Source organism: Leptonychotes weddellii, chromosome 6 (genome assembly GCF_054177405.1).
Source record: "Leptonychotes weddellii isolate Sample4059 chromosome 6, ASM5417740v2, whole genome shotgun sequence".
In the NCBI taxonomy this organism is placed as follows: Eukaryota; Metazoa; Chordata; class Mammalia; order Carnivora; family Phocidae; genus Leptonychotes; species Leptonychotes weddellii.
Genome location: NC_138374.1, coordinates 91,120,311 through 91,143,061, shown reverse-complemented (window position 1 = coordinate 91,143,061; position 22,751 = coordinate 91,120,311). Strand labels below are relative to the sequence as shown.

Below are 22,751 nucleotides of genomic sequence, written 5' to 3'. Positions count from 1 at the left end.
ACACTTTCTCTCTCTTGTGCACTCACTCTCAAATAAATGAAATCTTAAAAAAAAAAAAAGAATAGTGAGGAAGCAGTAGAAATAGGAAACATGGTTCCTATCTATGCACCAGGATCACATCACTTGAGGCCAAAGTCTGAAAATTGGGAAGCTCCTTGCTACAACTGTTGTCTCCAGAACTCCAGAGCTATGCAGCAGCAGAATAGATCTGTGTGTGCCACATTCCTTTCCAGTTAGCTCCATTTCACATTCAGATTTCATGCGAGTGATTTTCAGGGAAATGTAGTCTTGCTTTCCAGTGTTTGCACTGCATTAAGGCACACCAGAAAGATGATGGAACAACTGAGAGAGCCAATCTACTATTGTAGATTATCAGTAGATTCGTTTTTTCAATGACTTTTAAGGATTAAGGTTAACTTTTGCTTATTTTTCATAAAGCTAACCTGACTACATAAGCAGAGGGGAAAACATGTAAAGAAATGAGTGGATTATTAATTCTTTAGTGTTGAAGTATATTAAAAGGAAAAATATAGAAAAATAGATCAGCTTATTGTTGCTTTTGGTTCCTTTTTTGTATTGTACAGGTATGTACTATACTACACCACCACAGTGTGTATCTCGCTTTGTCAGACCTCCACCATCTGCTCCTGAACCTGGTCCTCCCTACTTGGATCATTATCCACCCTATCTCCAAGATCGTGTAGTAAACTCTCAGTATGGCACACAGCCACAACAATACCCACCTATGTACCCACCACACTATGATGGCCGCCGAGTATACCCTGCTCAGTCTTACACAAGAGAGGAGATTTTCCGAGAAAGTCCTATACCCATTGAGATTCCACCTGCAGCAGTACCATCCTATGTACCAGAATCCAGAGAAAGATACCAACAGATGGAGGGTTACTATCCAGTGGCACCTCATCCAACTCAGATCAGACCTTCGTACATGAGAGTATGCTGGGGTTTTTTTTATTATTATATAGATTTAATTTGATTATTGGTTGCAGTGATTTACCTTTTTGCCATGGTAGTAACCCTTTGATCAATTCTTTTCTATGAGAAAGCTTCCCCCTTCCTTTTTTTTTCATCTTTTCACAGTTTGGGTAGGGTTGTTCTTTTTTGTTTCGGGTTTATTTTATTTTATTTTTTTTAACTATTAAAGGGAAAAAAAAATCCCACCCCACTCCCACTAACCCTTCTTAGTTTCTGAACTTTAGATAGTTTTATTAACATTTCTAGATCTACATTTGACCCTTGAGCAATGCAGGCATTAAGGGGCTCAATGCTTCCCATGCAATTGAAAACCCATGTATAACTTTTGACTCCCCAAAAACTTAGCTACGAATAGCCTATTGTTGACCAGAAGCCTAACATAAACAGTCAATTAATACATATTTTGTATGTTTATGTATTATATACTGTATTCTTACAATATGGTAAAGAAAAGAAACTGTTATTAAAATTGTTAGAGATAATATATTTACAGAACTGTTTTAATTGAAAAAAATCCATGTGTAAGTGGGCCTGTGCAGTTCAAGCTTGTATTGTTCAGGGGTCAACTGTATTTGAAATTATGGTCTCTGGCCAAGGAAAAGAAATTTAGCTCTTTGGGAAAACCTCAGAGTTTTAGGGAGCTTTGTTTTATTAAATCTTAGTATGTTCAAATACTGAGATGAATATACAAGCTGCTACCTATTTAAAATATGTGCTAAATGAGTTAATGTGTTCTGAAATTCTTTTTCAGTTTTTACTAATCTTTGCATTTCTAGGACCCTCCGTATAGCCGGCTTCCTCCTCCTCCTCAGCCCCATCCTAGTCTAGATGAGCTACATCGCAGACGAAAGGAAATAATGGCCCAGCTCGAGGAAAGGAAGGTTATCTCTCCACCTCCTTTTGCACCTTCACCAACATTGCCTCCTACCTTTCATCAAGAGGAAGTAAGCACATCATTTTTAGTCTCATTTATCAATTTTTCCTTCATCAGTTGTTTGTTGTGTGTCTTGTTTAAGTATTTTGACTATTTCTAAGATTATGAAGTTATTTTCCTGTGTTTTCTTCTAAAAGGTTTATTTTATTTTACATTTAGATCTACAGTCCATCTAGAATTGATTCTTGTTACTACGTTAGGAGTAAAGATCCATTTTTTCCCCCAAAAGATACCTCATTGACCTAGCACCATTTAGTGAAAAGACCATCTTTTCCCTAGTGCCCTGAAGTCACCGTAGTCATAATCAGGTCACCTTTGTCATAGTCAGGTGACTATGAATGTTTCTGGACTCTATTCTGTTTCATCGATCTATTTCTCTGTCTTTGCACCAACACCACATTGTCTTAGTGTAGTTTCATAATATGTCTTAGTATGTTCTGATGTATATTTTTCAGTATTACCTTTGCTGTTCTTAGTCTTTGCAATTTCCAGACATTTTAAAATTAACATGTTGATGTTCACAAAAATATCTGCTGCAGTTTTTATTGGGGTTATATTAAATTTCTGGATCTGTGATGTCCAGTATGGTAACCACTAGCCACGTATTGCTAATGAGTACTTAAAATAATGTGTCTAGTCCAAATTCATTTTACTGTAAGCTTTTTAAAATATACACTGGGTCTGAAGATTTAGCACACCCCAGGAGTACATTTCATTAATATATTTTCCTTTTTTATTAATAAATTTCTTAATTATATATTAAAATGATAATACTTAAGGGGCGCCCTGGATGGGTCAGTTGGTTAAATGTCCGATTCTTTTTTTTTTTTTTAAAGATTTTATTTATTTATTTGACAGAGAGATAGAGAGCACAAGTAGGCAGAGTGGCAGGCAGAGGGAGAGGAAGCAGGCTCTCCGCTGAGTAGGGAGCCGAACGTGGAGCTCGATCCCAGGACCCCAGGATCATGACCTGAGCCGAAGGCAACCGCTTAACCAACTGACCCACCCAGGCGCCCCAAAACATCTGATTCTTGATCTCAGCTCAGGTCTTGATCTCAGGGTTATGAGTTCAAGCCCCATGTTGGGCTCCACACCAGGCATGGAGCCTACTTTAAAAAAAAAAAAATGATAATACTTTGGATGTATTAGATTAAATAGAATGTATTATTAAAATTAATTTTACCTGTTTCTTTTTTTCATGTGGCTGCTAGAGATTTTAAAAATTATATATGTAGGTCTCATTATATTTCCATTGGGCATTGTTTTAGATCCATTTAGGGAGAAGTGACCATCTTTACAATATTGAGTCTCTAAGAACATTGTATTTCCTTCATTTACTTGGATCTTACTAAATTTCTCCCAATAATGTCATAAATCATAGTTTTTAGTGTCTTGCATATCTTTAATTAAACTTATTTCTAGATAACTAACGTTTTTTGAAACTAATGGAATCCTTTTTGAAATGTCATTTTGTTATTAATGCAGAGAAATTAAGTAGATTTTTGTGTATTGACCTTTGTATTCAGCAGTGTTGCTGAATTTCCTTATTGGGTCTAGTATTTGTTAGTGCAGTCTTGAATTTTCTATACACACAATCAGATCCTCTGTGAATAATGACCATTTGACCTTCTCCTTTTCAATTCTTATGTCTCTTCTTTTTCTTACCTTGTGCTAGCTAAGATCCTCCAGTATAATGTTGAATAAAAGGGATGACAGCAGGTATTCTTGACTTATTTCTAGTCTTTGAGCAAATAGAGCTTTTAATAATTTACCATTATGATGTTTGCTGTAGGTTTTATGTTAGATGATCTTCATCAAATTAATAATCCCCTTCTATTTTTAGTTTTAGACTTTTTATAATTGAGACATCAAGGATTTATTTAACTCAATAATGAGGAAAATAGCAGGATGGTAAAGTTGATTCAAAGAAGAAGAGAGACAGGCTAATATAGTAGTGTGAAAGGCAGAGGAAAAACCACTAATATAAAGTTGCTAGAATAAACTGGTTAAATGTACTGCAGGGTATAAACCATGATCTTGGGGATTACTCTGTGTTTCTACAGGACAGTGCTGATTGTTATCACAAATGAATGTTGTCTTATCTTTTTAATGTCTACATGGTCTATAGTGGTGTTCAGTTTTCCACTTATGATATTGGTAATAACTTTTTTCCTTGGCCAGTCTTGCTAGGAATTTATCAGTTTTGTCTTTTCAAAAAGCCAGCTTTTGCTTTATTGATCTTACTTATTTTGGTGTGTTGATTGTATGTACTGCCTCAACCATAGTGTGTATAAGTTTTTTAAAAATCCATTAGGTTTTCTCAGCAAGGTTGCAGTTGATATTACGTAAGGAAAATGTCTCACATCCTTTATGGATAGAGTTATGATTCTAAACAACATTGCTGTCCAACATTATGAATAATAAACAGTGAAAAGTGAGGTGCATCACATTGCATATAATAAAACAGTAATTTTTGGGGGCCTATGAAAGTGGTCTACTAAATAAAAGTTGTTCACAGTTATCTAGCTTTTCTATCTAAACACTTTAGATGAATTTTCCACAATGTAGGTTAATTAGTAAAGTCATAACATCTTCTATTAATGTAATTTTACTTGTAAGTATAAACATTACTTTTCAAACATTGATGAGCAAACCTCCTCCTAGAGCCTTGTTATGCCATACTAATATTTTTAGTGATATGACACTGCAAAGATGTAAGCTAATTTTGGAATCAAACATAATTATTTTTGAAGTTCAGCTGTGTCATTCTGTGTGATGTTTTATAAGTTATTTAGCCTCCCTAAACTCTGAAGCTCAGGTTTCTCCATTTGTAAATCCAGCATAATAAAGCCTACTTCACAGTGGTGTGGTAAAGATTTACTGAGACACAAGGCATCTGGCACATGTCAGGCATTCAGTAAATAATAACTGTTTAAATTTGCTTTTTTCTTTTTACTTCTAATATTATAATAATGCCTTGTTATTAAGGAATTTTATCTAGAATTATTTTAGTTACTGACATACAAGGCTATATTTTTAACTTCAGTTCTGATTATAAACAACCTACATATAATTGTATTAAATTCATACATTTTGGGGCACCTGGGTGGCTCAGTTGGTTAAGCATCTGCCTTTGGCTCAGTTCATGATCCTGGGGTTTTGGGATTGAGCCTGCTCCTTCCGCTCCCTCTGCTCCTCCCCACCCCTCTGACACTCTCTCTCTCAAATAAATAAATAAAAATAAATTCATACATTATAAAAATACATAACATAGAGAAATTTTTCCAACATCCCATTTTCTGTATCATTGTAAGTTTATTATAAATTTCAACTTTCTAAATAGATTTCAACTTTTGTGTGCATGAACTAACCTATTACTTTTTAATAGGATCATTTAGTAATATATCCTGAGGTTTTGTTTATATTTACTTTTTTTTATTGTTTTTACTTAACCAATTATCCTGGATGTCTTTCTTTGTCAGTATATAAATTTATCTAATTCTTTTTACCAGCCACATAATATATTAGGGTGCAGCAGGGTAAGCACTCTTGTTAGTAGGTCATATCTTTAAAAAGCTAGCTGTTCTACATGAAGTTTGCATGTGAAAGAGAAATAAAGGAGATAAAATTTTTAAATTGAGATAGGACAAAAAAAGTTTATAAACAGTAGAAATGGGAGTTATGGTTGAAAATGAGTAATATTTATGAACAGCAAAACCCTTTGTCACTATAGAAAACCAGTAATGATGACTCAGAAAAGTTTTTTATTTTTTTTAGATAGGGGGAGGCATAGAGCCACTTAGATATATCAATATCCCCTATGTTATCAGTATATCAATATATATATGATAAAGTTCTAGTTCTAGTTCTGCCCTTTAATGGTATAGCCTTAGATCAGCTGTGTTCTCACATGGACCTGAGGAACATTTGAGGTAGTATACATAAAAGCACTTTGAAAACTGTAAAACTTTACACAAATGTGAATATTGTGATTTTAAAAAAAATACGTTAGACCTAGAATAGCTATTCAGTTATTATATAATTTCAGAACTCATCTTGAGAAGATTCAGTATCTTTACCCTTTTCACTTCACAGAATCAACCTAAGGACCAGAATTTATTTAAAATACGAATTAATGCTGTTAAAGAGATTTCAGTAAAAAAGTCACTGCATCATGATGCACTATATAGAACATTCTAAGTTCCATTTTAAGTAGTTGTTAATGCTCTTGTTTACCTGAAATGTTATTGAAAGAAACAATGAGGAGTGTCCAGCAAAACTAGGGCCTGGTGCGTATTAGCTCAAGGGTTGATCCTCCAATGCAGAAGAGGATGAGCAAACCTCCTCAAAAGTCCTGGCTTGATTCCTTGAAAGATACTGAGATACTTGTTTTTGACCCTCTGCTAACAAAGGGTATAAACTAAACATCTTTCTTCACATGTTTTATATTTTTCATAGTCTACAGAAATCTTCTGTTGTAACAGATAAAGTAACCATCATTATGTTGCTTTAGCATGGTGTTCTAAGAAATTCCTGCTTTCTCTGTGTTGTTACTTATAAGACATATATATATATATATATATATATATTTCTTTTTTTTTTTTCCATCTGTAGTTTTTGGATGAAGACTTGAAGGTAGCTGGGAAATACAAAGGAAATGATTATAGCCAGTATTCTCCCTGGTCATGCGACACCATCGGCTCCTACATTGGAACCAAAGATGCAAAACCCAAAGATGTGGTGGCAGCAGGGAGTGTGGAAATGATGGTATGTGTGATAACTAAGCCACAATGAATACAAATGAAGAGAAACCCCTGTTAATAGTGAAGACACAAATAACTGAGCTTTCCTTAAGAATTTCAGGCCAGGGGCGCCTGGGTGGCTCAGTCGTTAAGCGTCTGCCTTCGGCTCAGGTCATGATCCCAGGGTCCTGGGATCAAGCCCCGCATCGGGCTCCCTGGTCAGCGGGAAGCCTGCTTCTCCCTCTCCGATTCCCCTTGCTTGTGTTCCCTCTCTTGCTATGTCTCTCTCTGTCAAATAAATAAATAAAATCTTTAAAAAAAAAAAAAAAAAAGAATTTCAGGCCATATTCTATATGATGTGAATTCAATTATGTTTATATGGGTTTTTTATTTGTTTCTTTCAGGTATAAACATAAATCTTCTAATACATGTCTAGATAGACAAAGAAGAGCATTTGTTGTATTTCTGAGCAGCCAACGATTAACCCAACAACTGTTTAGAACCAAAATTAGTTTATTTTGCATAATTAATCAGGATCTTGGATTTCTTGTTCAAGTAAATTATAACTCTTACAACTCTGAAGTTTAAACAATGACGTTGAATCTAATGAAACAGTAGTAGTATTTGAGTCAGAATTGTAGCTAGTAAGCTTCAAGTCAACTGTGGTATATTGAAATGTATTATACTTTATTATTTTTATATGTCTAATATCCAAGCTTTATATATATATATGTAACTATCTTGATTGCTTCTTTATTTTCTGAAGAAATAAAACTTTATAGAAATAGTTAAATCTTCTTGTATATACTTCCCTAATCTCATTTTTCTTCCTCCCTTCTTCCCTGGAGGTAACCTTTATCCTGAATTGAAAGTTTATCATTTCATGGATACTTTTTTACTATTCCTAAACAATTTTGTTTTGTATGTTTATAGGCCTTATATATATTATATACTTCAGCTTGCATTTTCATTCAACTTTGTTTTTGAGATGTATCCAAATTTATAGGTCAGGTTCTTTCATTTTAACTACTTTATCAAATACCATTGTATGATAACTGGTATTGTTTTATATACACACACACACACACACACATACATACACATACACACACACACACAAGTTATTATTTGTTTATTTTTCTGGCTCCCCGCTCAACAAGGAGTTTGCTCCTCCTTCTCCCTCTGCCCCCTTCCCTGCTCATGTTCTCTCTTTCTCTCTCTCTCAAATAAATAAATCTTTTTAAAAGTGGGGGAGGGTTATTAAAGTAACAGAAATTAGCAAAATAAGACTCATTTCCGGGCGCCTGGGTGGCTCAGTTGGTTAAGCGACTGCCTTCGGCTCAGGTCATGATCCTGGAGTCCCGGGATCGAGTCCCGCGTCGGGCTCCCTGCTCAGCGGCGGGTCTGCTTCTCCCTCTGCCCTTTTCCCTCTCGTGCTCTCTGTCTCTCATTCTCTGTCTCTCAAATAAAAAAAAAAAAAAAAAAAAAGACTCATTTCCTTAAATCACTAAAGAATAAAAATATTTGTCAACCTAACCTAGATATAATTGAAAATCTCCCAAACGGGTGAAAGACTGTTAGTGTTTTTCAGAAATCAGTGTGCATATAAATTATGTTGGAGTCTAATTAGAACCTGTTAAAGTGCAGTTCCTAATTCAGTAAGACTAGGGTGGGACCTGAGATTCTGCATGTCTGATGAGTTCCCACCTGATGCTGCTGCTGCTATTCCTCAAACTATATTTTGAGTAGCAAGGGTGTACCAGTTAGATTTCCGTTTCCATTTCTCTTGGTACTTACTTCTTTCTAATTGGAATCCCTTTGAAACATCTGTGTCAGCTACTTAATATTTTTAGGCAGTGGTTTTCTAACTATTGAGTTTTGAAATTGAGTGGGTTGTGATGGGTCTTTTTTTAAGGAATAATTTAGAGTAACAATATAAATACAAGAGCACGTATAGTAGAGGTAAATACTTGTCATGAAATTATATCTGTATATTAGAGTGTATATATATGTACTGGGTCATGATGTAAAATATATTTCTTATTGCGGGGAGTAATCAGAGGTTTAAAAAGCAGTGTTTATGATGACAAGCAAATTATTTTAGTCCTACCAATAAGAACGTTATACTCTTTTTTTTTTTTTTTTAACCTTATCACAGAGCTGTGGAAATAATGTTAGAGATCTAAGTGTGGGGTGGATTTCTCATTTTACTTTTTACCAGAATGTGGAGAGTAAAGGAATGAGAGATCAACGACTGGATCTTCAGAGAAGAGCTGCAGAAACCAGTGATGATGACCTTATCCCATTTGGAGACCGACCAACTGTATCGCGGTTTGGTGCCATCTCTCGAACCTCCAAAACAATATATCAGGGTGGTGGTCCAATGCAGGCTATGGCACCTCAGGGAGCTCCCACAAAACCTATTAATATTTCAGGTAAGAATTGAAGGTAAGCTCATCTAGTGGGTTCATATTCAAGACTTTCAGCCCCCATCCCTACTCCCCATTTAGTATGAGTGCTTTCCATAATCTTACAAGGCAGTAATCTTTTAAACTTTTCCATGGAATTATCCCTGTAGAAAGGTAATTATAACTCAGGGAATTCTAAGGGTACAAACTAAAATGTCTCTGTGTGAAGATTGCCTGTGTTGGTTTTGTGTTAATAGCTTTGTTGCTTTTATTAAAATAATACATTCTCATTTTAAATAATTGAAATGGGCACCTGGGTGGCTCAGTCGGTTAAGTGTCCGACTCTTGATCTCAGTTCTGGTCTAGATCTCAGGGTTATGAGTTCAAGCCCTACCAAAAAAAAAAAAAGAAAGAAACAATCCAAAGACTGTTATCTTTCAGTGGGGAAAAAACAAACATCAGTATCCTCTTTAATTAGTGGACATCTTTCCAGATAGCTGTGTATAAAATAGGCCTGTGCCTTTTAGATTATAGCTACCTTATTTTTTAAAATTTTATTTATTTATTTGAGAGAGAGACTGAGACAGAGATGGTGAGAGAAAGTGGGGGAAAAGAGAGAGAAGCAGGTTCCCTGCCAAGCAGAGAGACCGATGTGGGGCTCGATCCCAGGACCCTGAGATCATGACCTGAGCCGAAGGCAGACTCTCAACCAACTGAACCACACAGGCACCCCAGATTATGGCTACCTTAAAAGAAGAATGAAATCTCTGAATTGCATCATCCCACAGTAAATTATTCTCTTATAGATTATAGTCCATATGGAACCCATGGTGGCTGGGGAGGATCTCCATATTCACCTCATCAAAACATACCTTCTCAGGGACACTTCAGTGAGAGGTATGAGTCATTCTTTTTACTTTTATAAACCTTTAAAATTATTCAGCTTTTCTTATTTTATTTTTCTTGTCAATAATTTTTATTATTTTCATAGTGAAATAACAGATTTTTATGTCAGAACAGTAGTAGATCAAACCTAGGGGGGTTTTTTGTTTTCTTTCAATTTTTTTTTTCAATTGAAGTATAGTTGACACAAAATGTTATATTAGATCAATAATGTTTTTTTTAATAAAACTTAAAATTTATTCCATCCTTTCTTTCCCACCAAAGGGAGAGACTGTCCATATCAGAAGTGGCCAGTCATGGAAAACCCCTTCCGTCTGCTGAGAGGGAACAGCTACGATTGGAATTGCAACAACTAAACCAACAAATCAGCCAACAGACTCAGCTCCGTGGACTAGAGGTACCGCCTACAGATAGTTTTTCATTCCAATTTTTGGAGGGTTCTCAAAGGAGTTTTAAAAGGAAGAACTTCTAAGGTACTATGAACATAAAAACTTAAGGTCTGTTCCTTAAAGAGTTAATATCGGTGTCTGTTCTTCAAAGAATTTAAGTACTTAAGAGTTCAGTGTGGGACAATAGGAAATTCAGAATTTCTATTCTATGGAAAACAGACTATCTAAAATTTTCCCTGATGGCACATTTAAGGTATACAGTTTTTATTAACAAATACTTTTAGCTTAACATTTGTTTTTCATTTTTCATACTGCCTTTCTTAATTAAAAAAAAAAATTCTATTTCCTTTAATTCTTAGTATTTATTTATATATCTTTAAAAGATAGAATCTTAGAACTTAAAAAAGAGTAGGATAAGGAATAATACTTGGAGTTAATGGTCTGAATCTTTAAAAAGTTAATCAATTAACTCTAGACTTCAAAAAAGAATAGACTTCCGAAGAGAATAGCCTCTGTATAGCAGTTGTACCTTTCGTTAATATAGTTCTTTCTGTTTATAAGTTACCATCACAGGTCCTGATTGACCCTTACAATGACCCTGTCAGGTAGGTTAGACAAGTGGTATAGTCCCTCTGTTCTGGTTGAAGGATAGGAGTTTCACAGAAGTTGAAATACAAATCCAAGTCTTCCTACTCCAAATTCAGTGTTCTTTCCACCATGCTGCCTGACAGTTAAAGAGGAAAAATATCTAAAATCAAAGAATTTTTTTTAAAAGATTTTATTTATTTATTTGAGAGAGAGAGAGCGCGCACAAGTGGGGGAAGGGGCAGAGGGAGAAGCAGACTCCCCGCTGAGCAGGGAGCCCAGTGCGGGGCTTGATCCAGGAACCCTGTCGAAGGCAGACGCCCAACCGAGTCACCCAGGTGCACCTGAAAACAAAGAATTTTTAAAAACCTTCAAAGTGCCACATAAAGAAGACTAGGTTTTGTTTACATTACCCTTTACATGGGAGCATATTCTTTGAATTTAGAAATCTGAAGACATTCTACTGATTAATACATGGCTCCCTCCTGGAGAAAAAGATAACTGTCAGAACATTAGTCATTATCTTTCTACCAAGATCTTTGATAAGGAAGGCTTCCCTTTGGAAATAAATTTTTAACTAATTCTATCTTAGATTCCCGTATTACAAAGGCCAATAGGAGATTGTTTTTTTGGAACACATGTCTGACTTATGCTCTTATGTAAGCAATAAGGCTTAGAATTTTTTTTAACTATGTAATATTCATATTTTGTCTTCTTGTGCCATTATTTTATTTACATTGGTCTAGAACTTCTTGCTGATTCCTATTGTAAAAAAAAAAAAGCTGTGTCTGATTATGTCCTTCTTTAGTTGATTAACTTTTTCAGGATTCAGACCATTAATTCCAAGTATTATTCCTTAACCTACTAATTCATGGCTTTTTATCTTAGTTGAAATTTGTAGACCCATTTTCTGTTCCAAAAGAATAATCAGCATCATTTGGAAGTTTGCCACATATTTAACTCAGTATGGTTAAAAGTTCTTGCCATTACTGAGGTTTCATTGAAATAAATTGGAGGATTTACTTCAGAAAATTCAATTTAAAAAAGAGGGGGAAAGATGTGCATTTATACTTCTCTTTCAAATAAAGTAAGAGCAATTTATCCGTAAGATTAAATTACTGTTTACTAAGTTTAAATCCCCTAGTTTTTCTTTTTTAATTCAAATGGCATTCAAAGAGACAGTGCCTAATAGTGTCATTTTTATTGCAAATATCTTCATGATAAACTACTTGAGGCGGTGGTCTGAAATTGGGCCTGGTCATTCTGTGCATGGTGTGAAATGTGTTGAGTTGTATATGTGCTTGGCTTTATGCACTAGGCTGTTAGTAACAGGCTGGTGTTGCAGAGGGAGGTGAACACCCTGGCAGGCCAGTCACAGCCCCCACCACCACCTCCAAAATGGCCTGGAATGATTTCAAGTGAGCAGTTGAGCTTGGAACTGCACCAGGTGGAAAGGGAAATCGGGAAGAGAACCCGGGAACTGAGTATGGTGAGTGTTCTGGTGGGAAAGGGTGGGAGCTGGGAGAGGTGAAAGGAAAGCTGTGCAGTGATGTCCCAGAACTCATGGTTTTAGAGCTCTACAATCATCATCCCAAGGCACTCCAGTGAGTGGTTAGTACTTAGAATAAGTCTCATGAAAATGGGCCATCTCCCTATTTTATTCATTCCTCCTCTCATTCCTTTTTGGTTTGAGTGTGTTCTCTGTCTTAGGATTCTGCATTATGAAAAACTTCAGGGAAAACAAGGCAGTTAATTGGACATTATTAAATTACTGTTTAATATACTGATTAGGGAAGCTGAGGGGATGGTGTTTATGATTTTGCAAATGTGTTCACAAATAGCATTCTAGTTTTTATAGCCCTTTAGTTATTGAAGACCTGTTTTTTGTTATGAGTGAAATGCAATCTACACATTCCTTCTTGAGGAATTGGTATGCTTAGGGTTTGCTTCATAGTACATGAATACTGGTTTTAGTAAATTGTGGATTTTGGGGGATTGAACCATTCCCCCAGGTTGCATGGTAATTGACTCTTTTGTTGAATAGTTTTCACGTTCTTTCTAAGCAAATAAATGGGGTATTTCATTTTTCTGCTTTCAATAAGTGTATTATAGGTAGTTATTATATTTTGGCTTACCTTTTCTAAGTCATCAGTTTTTCTAACTTGGGGCATTCTCCCCCTTGTTTTCTAGCTTGGATAGTGAGCAAGTGTACTCTGTTGTTATCATCGTGTATGTCTCTCTTTTAGGCTGGCCATTTCTTTGGTCATTTTATAAAACTATATATGATATATGAATTATCAATTTGTATTATCTGTATTTGGTCTCTCTTTCATTAGCACCATTAAATAGAAGACAATTGAATTTACTTCCTTCTCTTTCAAAGGAGAACCAGTGTTCTCTGGACATGAAAAGCAAATTGAATACAAGCAAGCAAGCCGAAAACGGACAACCAGAACCACAAAATAAGGTTCCAGCTGAGGACCTTACATTGACATTCAGGTAAAGGAAGGGACGTTGTCATAGTCTTATATTATCCAGTCCTGACAGAAGTGCCCTCATAAATATGATTTGCTTTTAAAAATATCATTCTGTATACATTGAGAAAAGAATATTTTCACATAAATTTAGTTAATAAAACTTAATTTTAGAACAGATTCAAGAATGAATTGTCTGTTAATACCTAACAAATGAATTTTTCTGGCTCCATTTCTTCTTTCCCGTTTTTTAGTTTATTTAAAACCAGTGTTAACATTTTGGTGTAGACCTTTCCAGTCCTTTAAAGTGTGTGGATATTTAGCCTCTTTCAAATCCACCTTCCACCCCATCCCCTTGGTTTTTAATTTGGTCTATCCCATATCATCTAGAGGTGGAAGGATACATGTCAGCTATCATTGAACAACCATGCAATAAACAGATTTGTAATAATTCTTTATTTGCACAGCTGTAATTATTTGCTTATGGTATTTTGAAGTCATTTGCTGCAAAGTCCTGAGTTACCTTCCTGATGATTGTATAACAATAATTTCTAATGCCCTGTTGCTTTCAGACTTAGGTTTTAGCTATTTAAATCCATACACTGTCCTGGGTTCAAAATAATTTCTTGTACTAGTAAGCCTGCTAAAGCAGGGGTCAGAACTTCTTAAAGTCCAGATAGTAAGTATTTAAAATTATGGGTCTTATAGTCTCTGTGGAAACTCTCAGTTCTGCCCTTGTAGTGTGAAAGCAGCCATAGACAATACATAAACAAATGGGCAAGCTGTGTTTCGGTAAAACTAATAAAAACAGGCACTGCTTAGCCTTAGTTTGCCAACCCCTGTGCTTAAAGCATGGACATCGAGCTGTAAACTAAACTTTAAAAGCTTCTTGCATATTTTTCCATACTCGTAAAAGAAGCCCTATTGATTTTATTCTACTAATCATTTTTCTCTCTCTCCTTATTTAAAATTCCAACTTTTTTTTAAATGTTAACAGTGATGTACCAAATGGCTCAGCGTTGACACAAGAGAATATCAGCCTCCTGTCAAACAAGACCAGCTCTCTGAACCTGTCAGAGGACCCCGAGGGAGGAGGTGACAACAATGACTCCCAGAGAGCGGGAGTCACACCCACTTCTGCTCCCTAAATTATGAAGAGTCCAACTTTTATCTTTTGCTCCTGATCAATTTGTGGGGCATAGGGGTAGGAGAACAGATAACTTCTAAACTTTTTCTCTGAGAGTGGTCAGAGATATCCAGGAAAAGTACCGGAGGCAATGTGCACAAACACCACTACTAAAAACAAACCCTGCACATAGTTCACATTAATGCATTTTTTAATTTAAAAAAAAGGAAAAAGAAAAAGAAAATTAGCAGTATCTGCAAGCAATTCAGATTAAATTTGTTTTTGTTCTGTGAATGAACTTTATTTTAATAACTTTGGACGCCTTGGATCCAGGGCTTTAAAAAAAAAAGAAGATATTATATATACACTCTGTTTGATTAATTGTATGATCTTAATGAAGTAGGTTTTTCTTGTATTTTGGTATTATTACATACCCAGTGTATAATTCCTTTCCCCCAATCCTTTCCAACTTTCGCAAACCCCATAAATTAAAACAGACAGAAAGCACCGGACTGTCTTGAGAATTCTGTGGTGCTTGAGAAACAAAGACAGTACTAGACTAGTTATTAGAAAATGTGCAGCACACCAACTTTTCTAAGAGCTATTACTTAAAAGTCATAATTTTCTTTCCCTTTCTGGTAACTGGCTTCATGTGTATGTTTTTCATATGGCACTAAAACTTCTTGTTGTTCAGGAGGGATTTGTTTCTTGTTTTTGTTTTTATTTCAGCTATTTCAGAGAGATAATTACCAGTTAATTTTTTGAAGTCCTCATTTCCGTATTATGGATCTATTTCATTCTCTTAATGTAATCAGAAAGCCAGACCAATACTGTAGGCTGTTTGATTAGATTTAAATGGAGATTATTTTAAGAATGAACTGTGATTTATTAGTACTGAAAATACATGGTTGGTATATTACCTGTACTGAGCTGATGGTTGGAAATTTGGAGCTGTGCTTTTTCAAATTAAACTTTGGCTAAAATCATAAAATGTATTAAAAAAAAAAAACAGGAAAATCAACCATGTTTTAAAACTGCAACACTTGACTTGAAGTGAAAATGAACAGTCATATTATTTCAGTGGATGTTTTTGTTTTGTTTTACTGTCAAAACCCAAAAGTATAAAACAAAATGAAAGCCCCTGGCTTTCAAATAGATTTGGCAAATACAGACTGCCCAGATCTTAAGGATAGTTTATGAATTGTAGTTTATGAATTGACTAGTTGTTCAGAATCATTGGCACCAGTAGGTAGTAAGTACCTAAAAGTCAGTTTTCATAGACTTGACTTTACAATAGTGAAGAGATTCTTCATGAAAATGTTGAAAAGAATAAGGAAGAATTTTTTTTAATTTAGTTCTGCTGCACATATTCTGATGCCATGTGTCTATACTGAACTAAGACCTTATAAAACGTTTTTAGTGGGGATTATTTGATATAGTCACCTTCCCATCCCTCTGTTTGCCTGATTTTTAAGAAATTTCCCTTTCTGGATTATACTACTAAAACAGAAAGCACTGGTTATGTAATAAGTTACTGCATTGCTTTGGTTGGGTAAAAGCAAGAGTTTGTATTTTTCTTGTTTCTTATTTTCTTAACCCTTAACTCCTGCTGAGGTCATAACAACCTCAGTGTAAGCTCTGTGTCCATCATACTGTTAACTGAAACAAATGGGGGGAGGGGGGAGGGAAATACAGTCCTGCCATTGCCTACCAGTAGGAGAGTCCAAACAGAACACTCTTTTGAGTAGCGATTATTTAATTTGCCCAGTCAAGGCACCGTGTTTATATACTATTTCACATTGAATTTGATTATGCCCTACAGACCTGGCTGGTCAAGGATTTGATATACACATATTGGCTTGGGATTCGAGCTTTCTTTTTTATTTAAATAAAAATTTATATATATTATATATATATACATATATACATAGCTATATCTGTATATATATTGGGTATGTTTTAAGGATTTTTTCGCATGAGCGCAGCTGTTGCGATAAAATGACTGATTGGGAGGTAGAAGCACTGAATGGAAGATGAGGCATTTTTTCAGTTGATACCATATTTTCCTTTCCTAAAAATACACACTTGCTTTTTTTGCTTTTTTGTTTGTTTTCTTTTTTGCTTAAACCCCTCTTATATGTAAGTGCTTATTGTTTTTTGGGAGAAGGAGAGAAACTTTGTATGTCTGACAGAGTCCCAAGATTTTTTATTTTTTTGTATAACTATAAAAGGCAACATTCTTGGCCTCCAACTTTCTGTAGGCAGATTTGGGCAGATCTTATTTCTCCTTTGGACATACTAGATAACTCCTAAATTTTAGAAGCAGTTGGTTCAATTTGGAACTCAGAATGATTCTGGTATTGGAAGGGAATTTATGGGTATTAATTTTGTTGAAGTTTAGAATAAAAGTAAAATTCTATTTTGGATATCCATTGAAACATCTAATAAGTCAACTTCTGTTATTCTTGTTTATATATCCTCCAAATACACTCCTTGCTTTCACCATTTAGATTTTGTAAGCTAGGCAGGAATAGATGTTAACTTATATAGTATTCCTATTCTGAATAAAACCAGAAAAGCCACTGTTTTGAATTGACTTAAAATAATCCTTTTTACTTTTTAAGTTAATTTCATTGGGGATGGGGGTAGGGACAGATCTCTTAAATTGTAGCCTTAATTCTAGCTGTACTTCAGTGAGGCCCCACATACTCTAGAGGAAATCTGGTTGGGTAGAAAGGCAGAAGAATGATATCCTATCCCATTGTGCCTATAACTTACCTATTTTAAATTAGTCATTCTGCCTTATCTCATGGAAATTCTTACAACTTTCCTAGTAGTCATAAGCAGTTTTAGGAATTAAATAAAACCTCCAAAGTTTGGATTTTTTTTCCCCCCTTTTCTCTGTGATACACTTTGTGAAATGATGAACCTATAAGGGTAAGTGGCCTTTTTGGGCAAAACTGCTTGACTCCTTTTTTTTTTTTTTTTTAACTGCTTGACTATTCAGCTGCTTTTTTTTTTGTCAAAACCTGTGAAAGGCATTGATTTTTTTTTTGGCTTTTAAAATGTATGCCTTTAGAGACAGTTAAGAGATTAAATCATTCAGATAGGAAATACAGTTTTTATGCTTTCTACTTAGTAAGTAAAATATTAATTTCTTCTGGAGATGACTTTATTTGCTTTTCACTGAATTCAGAAGCAAGACTGACATCACAGATGAACATGAGCAATTCTGAGAGGGTTAAGGTAGGAGTATAATAAGCATTGTGTTCACTCTTGTTTAGATAACAAAACCAGAATCTTATTATAGTTAGGAATATAAAAGTACTTTGACTTACTTTTTTCCAAGGTATCTCTGGAAAAGAGTAGAAGAACTGAGAATAAGATATCTACACGCAGTTTCCTAACATACATAGTTCTTTCGCCTTATAGATACTGTCACAAGATAAGTCCAATAGCTGTCCTGTCTTGGGTGATTTACAGAAGCTAAAGTGACCAAAGATCCATTCCTTTTTACTTTTGTAATCAAAAGAACAATTAGTTATAACACAGGTTTCTAGTAATAGTATTCACAAGATAAGACACATTTCTAATGCCAGCTACAGATATCCAAATACTCAGAATGCATAAAAAATTATTTGGTATGGCATTAATGTGGCTGATTCCCTTCTCTCAGCTTATTTCCCTTCCCTTCTCCTAGACTTTCCCGTGTATTCTTTTGCCTAAAAGACATAAAGTTGGTATGATTCTTATTTGCTACCATGAATATGTAACTCCATCATACTTTCCATAGGTCTTCAGGGTTAGAACTCAAAGTTTTTTTTCCTGGCCCTTTTCTATCTTGCAAATTCCCCTTGACTTACCCACTGCCCTCCCCAATCTGCAACAGTGACAGTTTGCTGCCTCAAAACAGAGCATTCAAATGAATTCGCTTAGCCAATAACTTCTGTGAAGTTGCCTTTTCTAATGGTGTTATTACTCAGTGATGCACAAATGTGGTATTTGCCCTACTGGTAGGCAAACAAAGGTCTGGTTAAGAATGGTAACCTGCTGTTTTCTTTAAAGGAGAGCCAAAGACTTGTGCTTTACTCTGTTTTGGTTTTGGGGGAAATAGCCATTTTGATTGTGAAACCTTTTAGTATTTGTGAGTTGACTGTATTGTGTAAGTAGATTTATCTGAAGTTAACTGTTAACAGTAGCTGGCCTTATAAAATGTAAAAGTAATGAAAATTCACCAGTTTCTCTAAACCAGTGAATGCCATCTTTTACAATATTGTGTGTAAGCAGTACCCCCGTTTTTTGAGATTATCTTGTCAATGATAGCATCTTGTGTGTTTTGGTTTTTAACTTGTGCTGAAGGACAATCTATATCACTATGGTCAAGCTATGAGACCGGGTAAAAGAATTCATGACCATGTGACTGGTGAGAAATAAACTATAGTCACTGCATGTAAGATTATATTCAGATTTGGAGAAAAACAGATTCTTTTCACTAAAAAGTATTTGATTGCTTTTAAATACACATGGTGATGGGTGGAGGTCTTACCATCTTTTTTCCACTTCGTTTTTGCTCATTTTAAAGAACTGAGTAAAGGTTTCGTAATATAAAATCTACCTGTAAAAAGCACCTGTAATGATAGTTATTTTATTAAAAAGGAAAGACCCAGTTACTTTTTAGGAAAAATTAATAACCTGCCTGGAAATTAACTGCAGCATTTACTTAGATTTGTCCCCTAAAAGAGCCTGATTGTGTTTATTTTTTAGTTGGTGATACCTGGTGATAGTGTTGCAAGATGATCTCTTCCCTGAAAAATCAGCCTGTCCTTTTAGAAAAAAAATAGAGCAACTAAACTAAAGCAGATTTCACTTTCAACATTAGGGACTGAACAAGCAAACAGTTTACTGCTGTCATCATTTTACTCATTTTGCTGGTCCTCATTCATACCTTTCTACCTTGGACAGCTATGATTTTTGTATTTATTTGTTGCTTCAGCTCAGCTTTATGAAATTTTCCTGCTGAAAGGACTTATTGGGAGTTGTAGGTGGATTGAAGTTAATATTTTATTAAATTCTTAATTTAACTTTTCTGAGCCATTTGAAAAAGAAAGCTGTTTTTGTCAAAAGGTACTGTTAATTACAGTAAATACCAACTTAAGATTTGGTTTTTAAGGTTTGATTGCTTTGACTGCTAAAGATGTTTTCATATATAACAGATTCTAATTGAAAAGTAATACTAGCTATGATGTTAATAAATAATAGGACACTGCCACCACCAGGAAAAAGTAACACCTTTTAATAGTAAATGTGTTCCCAATAGGTGGGTTTTCAATACTGCACTGAACAAAGTGGGAAGAGTCCTTTGAAATCCTATTGTGATAAAGGGACTTAACCTCACCACTGGAATCCTTGTTTTCAGAGCCTCTGAATTTTCAGCCAAACACTGAATTTACTTTAAATTTTATTCCTGAACAAAACATCCCTAGAGTAATAACCTTTATTTTCACAAGAAAATAAGGCACAATAACCCAAGAGAGAGAAGTTAAACCTCAAGATAATATTGTGTCCAAAAGTGTGTATTTAGGAAAGTTAAATCCTGTGGAATTAGTATATTATATGCTAGATAAGGTGACTTATTTTCTTGTACTGAGGTCTCTCTGTTTCTGGTTGTTTTTGTTTTGTTTTGTTTTGTTTTGTTGTTTTTAACTCTTGAGTAGACAGAGCTCACAAGTCTTTGGCATCCATTTTAGGTTGTACACTCAGAGTCATCTTATAACTGGAAACTGTCAGACAGCCCTTACCCCCACCCCAGCCAGCGCATAAAAGGGTCAAGAAAAGGATGGAAAGAAACTACTGGATAATTGGTTGCCTGGTTGTTGTTGGGTTTTGGTTTGGGGGTGTGTGTGGGGAGGGGGGGTTGCCTGGTTTTTTTTTTTTTAAATCACCATTTATAGTGTAATCATTGATTGGCTGCCATTCTTAAAATAATATCTAAACAACCCTGTAAAATATTCCTCTGATTTAAAGGTATTTTAAGCTTTTGTTTATCATTTTTACATCCTCTGTTCAACGAAGGCACTGTCCTGAGAGCTACTTTTTCCAGGTGTATTGTTGCCCACATTTTCATTAACCACACCCCACATCCCAGCCCCCTTCATCCTTTCTCTTCTCACCTTCTGGAAATGAAAGGAACTTGGGGGGAATTTTTTTTTTCCATTTTATTCACTGATCCAGAGGCCTTGTTGTCTTACTTTATGATGATACTACAACTTTTTGGAACAAGAGCAATGGAAAAAGTGAATTAAGATGATGAACAAAATCTTTTACCCACTGAAGCATTTTCCAGTTGTGAGATTCCTCTGTGTGTGGTCTCTTCCCTTATTACCCCTGCTACCCTTTTCCCCTGACCTTGGTCAATTTGGTCTTTAGGCTCATACCAGTCTCCCCGAGACATTCTGCAGTCATTATCACCTTTTTGGGTGGATTTTATTTTGTTTTATTTTGGGTTTTTTTGTTTTTTGTTTTTTTTTAAAAAAACTTTTTAACATTGATGCATATTTGCTTGGGATAGAGCTTGTGTAATTTACCAATCGTATTGATTGTATGTGATTGTGCCCTGCAGAGGTATATTTAACAAGACAAAAATAATTTAGGTTAATAAAGGAGCCTATGAGATTTGAGTCAGGTTATAAATTCGTGAAATCACTTAGTTTTGGATAGTGAGAATTTATATCTCCTATTCTTATAAATCAGTGCTAGACAAAATACCATTTTTAAGAAGTTCTCTTGCATTCCTATTTTTTTCCTTGCCTCAGCTCCCTGTTTTTTCTTAAGCGTGTCTCCACCCACCTGTTCAGAAATAAAAATATTGAGTCTTAAAGTGACAGCTGATTTTTAAATTGCTAAAGTTTGTGAAATTATACTTTTTCCAAGTGTTTTCAACTTTTTTTTTTTTAAATGAAGACAAATGGTTGAAATTTCACAAGCTGTGAATAATTCTTTAGATTCTGGCCAACTGTGAAATCTTATTTGAAGACTTTATCTCTTGAAAGTTCTTTTGGAATAGGAAAAAGAACCCTGTTTGAAATGGACCATTTTCTTCTCTTTTTAATGTGTTTATATATCCAATTTTTAAACAGCCTTCAAAACAAGCGAGGTGGAAATAAAGAGTAATAGGAAGATGTTTAGGGCAGCAGAATTCTGGGTCTGAATAAGTACATGTTATACTTGTCAGGTTTTTAAAAGGATTAACGCCATCTTTTTCAATTTTGTATTATTTGTGTGCATGTTGTTTATATCAAAGATGCCACATTTTGTTAAAATCCTATTTCCTTTCTTTATTACCTTGGAAACTGACTCAGCCTCATGTTGCTCCTAACTAGTGTTTAAAGCTCCCAAGAGTTGCAGATAAAAGGGTTATTTTAACAAGTAGAAGGAGGTGATTCACCTTTCGGTTTGTAAATATCTGGTCTTTATCTGCTTTCTGTCAGCATTTATATTAAATGATAAATTAATGAGGAGAAACGTGTAGTCTTTTTCTATAAATGAGTCTGTGCCATTTTACTCTAACCTTGGGATTATTACACCTTTCCTTTTTTTATGTGAAAAATAGAGAATTAGATACTTATGCACAAGTAAACACATACTTGAAGTAGCCAATTTTGTAGAGATATCATAGGAATTACTCTAACCTTAAATACACTACAGTCCAAATTCCTTCATATGTTCTACAGCGATTGCACAGTAAAGGTAGTGGTTCTGAGATCCTAGGGTCTGTTCAGTGAAACTCCATGGCAGACATCCAGAGTTCTGGTTCTTATGGCTTCTCTTAAATCAGGACCTTCTTGGGCGCCTGGGTGGCTCAGTTGGTTAAGCGACTGCCTTCGGCTCAGGTCATGATCCTGGAGTCCCTGGATCGAGTCCCGCATCGGGGTCCCTGCTCGGCGGGGGGTCTGCTTCTCCTCCCTCTGACCCTCCTCCCTCTCCTGCTCTCTGTCTCTCATTCTCTCTTTCTCAAATAAATAAATAAAATCTTTAAAAAAAAAAATCAGGACCTTCTTTATGTTTAAGCAACATGGACCACCTGTGGGTATCTTCCTGATGCAAATATTTTTGTCTTTCCATTCTTACTGACTTCTAATTGTCCTGAAATCTCCACCCATTAGTCATTCCTTGTAGTTAGAGGATAAGTGTAGGT

The 22,751-nt window shown here is 35.1% G+C and overlaps 1 protein-coding gene across 3 annotated transcripts in view; it reads left to right on the top strand.

The window, feature by feature from the left end:
- The window catches only part of RC3H1 (ring finger and CCCH-type domains 1), an 82,265-nt gene extending 60,187 nt beyond the window's left edge, over nt 1-22,078 (top strand). For 2 of the 3 annotated variants that reach the window (XM_081824624.1, XM_081824625.1), the window contains exons 12-20: nt 585-955; nt 1,773-1,940; nt 6,545-6,697; nt 8,894-9,107; nt 9,887-9,977; nt 10,248-10,380; nt 12,276-12,446; nt 13,341-13,456; nt 14,429-22,078. In XM_081824624.1, coding sequence (XP_081680750.1) covers nt 585-955; nt 1,773-1,940; nt 6,545-6,697; nt 8,894-9,107; nt 9,887-9,977; nt 10,248-10,380; nt 12,276-12,446; nt 13,341-13,456; nt 14,429-14,579 — 1,568 coding nt within the window. In that variant the 3' untranslated portion in view covers nt 14,580-22,078. The remainder of the gene's footprint in view (nt 1-584; nt 956-1,772; nt 1,941-6,544; nt 6,698-8,893; nt 9,108-9,886; nt 9,978-10,247; nt 10,381-12,275; nt 12,447-13,340; nt 13,457-14,428) is intronic. The other variant, XM_081824626.1, reaches the window with a different exon arrangement.
- The last annotated feature ends 673 nt before the right edge of the window (nt 22,079-22,751 follow it).